At 33.4% G+C, this 2,065-nt stretch overlaps 1 protein-coding gene across 1 annotated transcript in view; it reads left to right on the top strand.

The window, feature by feature from the left end:
- LOC106868397 (peroxisome proliferator-activated receptor gamma) overlaps positions 1 to 2,065 on the top strand; it is an 86,011-nt gene that overhangs the window by 74,097 nt on the left and 9,849 nt on the right. Inside the window, exon 2 of the mRNA XM_052968019.1 lies at positions 207 to 335. Within this exon, the coding sequence (XP_052823979.1) occupies positions 207 to 335 (129 nt within the window). The remainder of the gene's footprint in view (positions 1 to 206; positions 336 to 2,065) is intronic.

Here is a 2,065-nt window from a genome sequence, read left to right as displayed (position 1 = left end):
TATGTATGTATATATGACTAAAACTGGTAAAGGATAAGGTAATTTAGAGAGTTCTGAAAAGTTAAGTCCATATAAAATTGGTAAAAGCAGATGTTAAATCAACAGTATTTCGCTAGAATTCAAATATTTAGTTTCTTTCAAAGATGCATGTTGTGAGTAAAATGTGTTTCAATATTTTTTATTTGTTTTGCTTTCTTTACTTTCAGAGACCCTACAAAATGACAGAGAGTGCTAGTCATTGTTCAATCACAGAGGCTGTTTTACCTCCATGTCGTATATGTGGGGAAAAAGCTTCAGGATTCCATTATGGTGTTAACACGTGTGAAGCATGTAAGGTGGGTTGAACTATATATGCTTTTACAAGTTTTAAACTTTCTAACTTGCATTAATTCTCATTCTTGATCCTGTTTTATCTGCTTGCCTAAATTGTTACTTTGCTTTTTGTCAAATACACTATTCCTAATGATCATGTTTGTTTTTAATGTTGGATTTTTGGAAATATGCAATATAAGCTCATTATCTCAGCTGCCAGTATTTTTAATTTGAATGTCATGAAAAATTGAAAACAAAAAAAAAATAAAATAAAATTGACGACAAAAATTAAAATAGTGCTTTTATATTAATTATAAATACTTATTCATTCTTAGATTATTTGATTAATTATAAATATCCTTATTTATTTTTAGATAATCTGATTAATTTGAATTATAAATATTTGTTTTTAGATAATTTAAAATGAAGAACAAAACCTAATTCTTTTCTCCTTTTTTTTTTTTTTTTTTTACCTGTTTTCTTTTTTTGAAACCATTATTTTTATTCTTCAAAGTCATAAGTTTTAAATCTGTAAATCAGTTCATTAGCAAGTATTCTACTATGGTTCTACATATTGAGGAAATTAAGTCATCTCATTCTATAACATTCTCTTAGTGAGAATACTACAGGATGTTGCAACTGTTTCCTAGCACAAAATATATTTGTCTTGTTTGCCCTGTTAACTATAAATTAATACCACCTATAATCACTTTAATCCAAATTTTCTAAAATGGAATCAGCTTCTCATTATCATCATCATTCTCTGAACATTATTGTCTAAAAGCCTAGACCAGGCCTGGCCAACTCGAATTACATTGCAGGCCACTTTAATCACAAGGTTTTTTGAGGGTTGCTGGTATATTGACAGAATTGAAAGCATTTTGCTTTCTAGTGCTATTATTACAATAGTGAATAAATGACTGTTGATTCAACATGAAATATTATCGTTGCCAGAACAGTTGTATCTTCCTTTTTTAATTTTCATTACAATCTTCAATTTTTGGTAAAATTTTTTAAATGTTTGTTTAAATAAACCCATTTCAAGAAAGTATCAAGCGGGCTGCAAGATAAAAGCCTGCAGGCTACATGTGGCCCACAGGTCTCAGTTGACCAGCCCTGGCATAGACACACACGGTTGGTTGCCCAGTGTCCATGACACATAAGCAGCCAGGATTGCAAAATTCCGCCTGAATGGGACACCAGTCTGATGTCAGATGGTTACTCATTTACACCTGAATGCACTGGTGCAATGGGAAATGAGGGGTTTTGCTCAAGAGCAAAACACACTACCCTGTCTCAGAATTGAAACCATAATAGCAAGATTGTGGGTGCAACACTCTAACCACTAGACCACATGCCTTCACAATTAGCCTCTTTTGGAATATGTACATTTCTGACATGAGTCATTGTTGATACTGGTTTTAAATTTTGGTACAAGGCCAGCAATTTTGGGGGAGGAGTAAATCAATTACATCGACCTCTGCTCAACTGGTACTTATTATATTGCCCCCAGTGACATTTGAACTTAGAATATGAAGAAACACGAAATACTGCTAAGCATTGACTGTGTGGTGAGTAGCTTGCTTACCAACCACATGGTTCCAGGTTCAATCCCACTGCGTGGCACCTTGGGCAAGTGTCTTCTACTATAGTCTTGGGCTGACCAGTCTTGTGAGTGAATTTGGTAGACGGAAACTGAAAGAAGCCCATAATATATATATATATGTATGTATATGTTTGTCCCCCCCCCCCA

This window comes from Octopus bimaculoides, chromosome 5, assembly GCF_001194135.2.
Source record: "Octopus bimaculoides isolate UCB-OBI-ISO-001 chromosome 5, ASM119413v2, whole genome shotgun sequence".
NCBI classification, from domain to species: domain Eukaryota; kingdom Metazoa; phylum Mollusca; class Cephalopoda; order Octopoda; family Octopodidae; genus Octopus; species Octopus bimaculoides.
The sequence above is the reverse complement of the archived record's forward strand: the minus strand, read 5'-3'. Positions and strand labels throughout refer to the sequence as shown.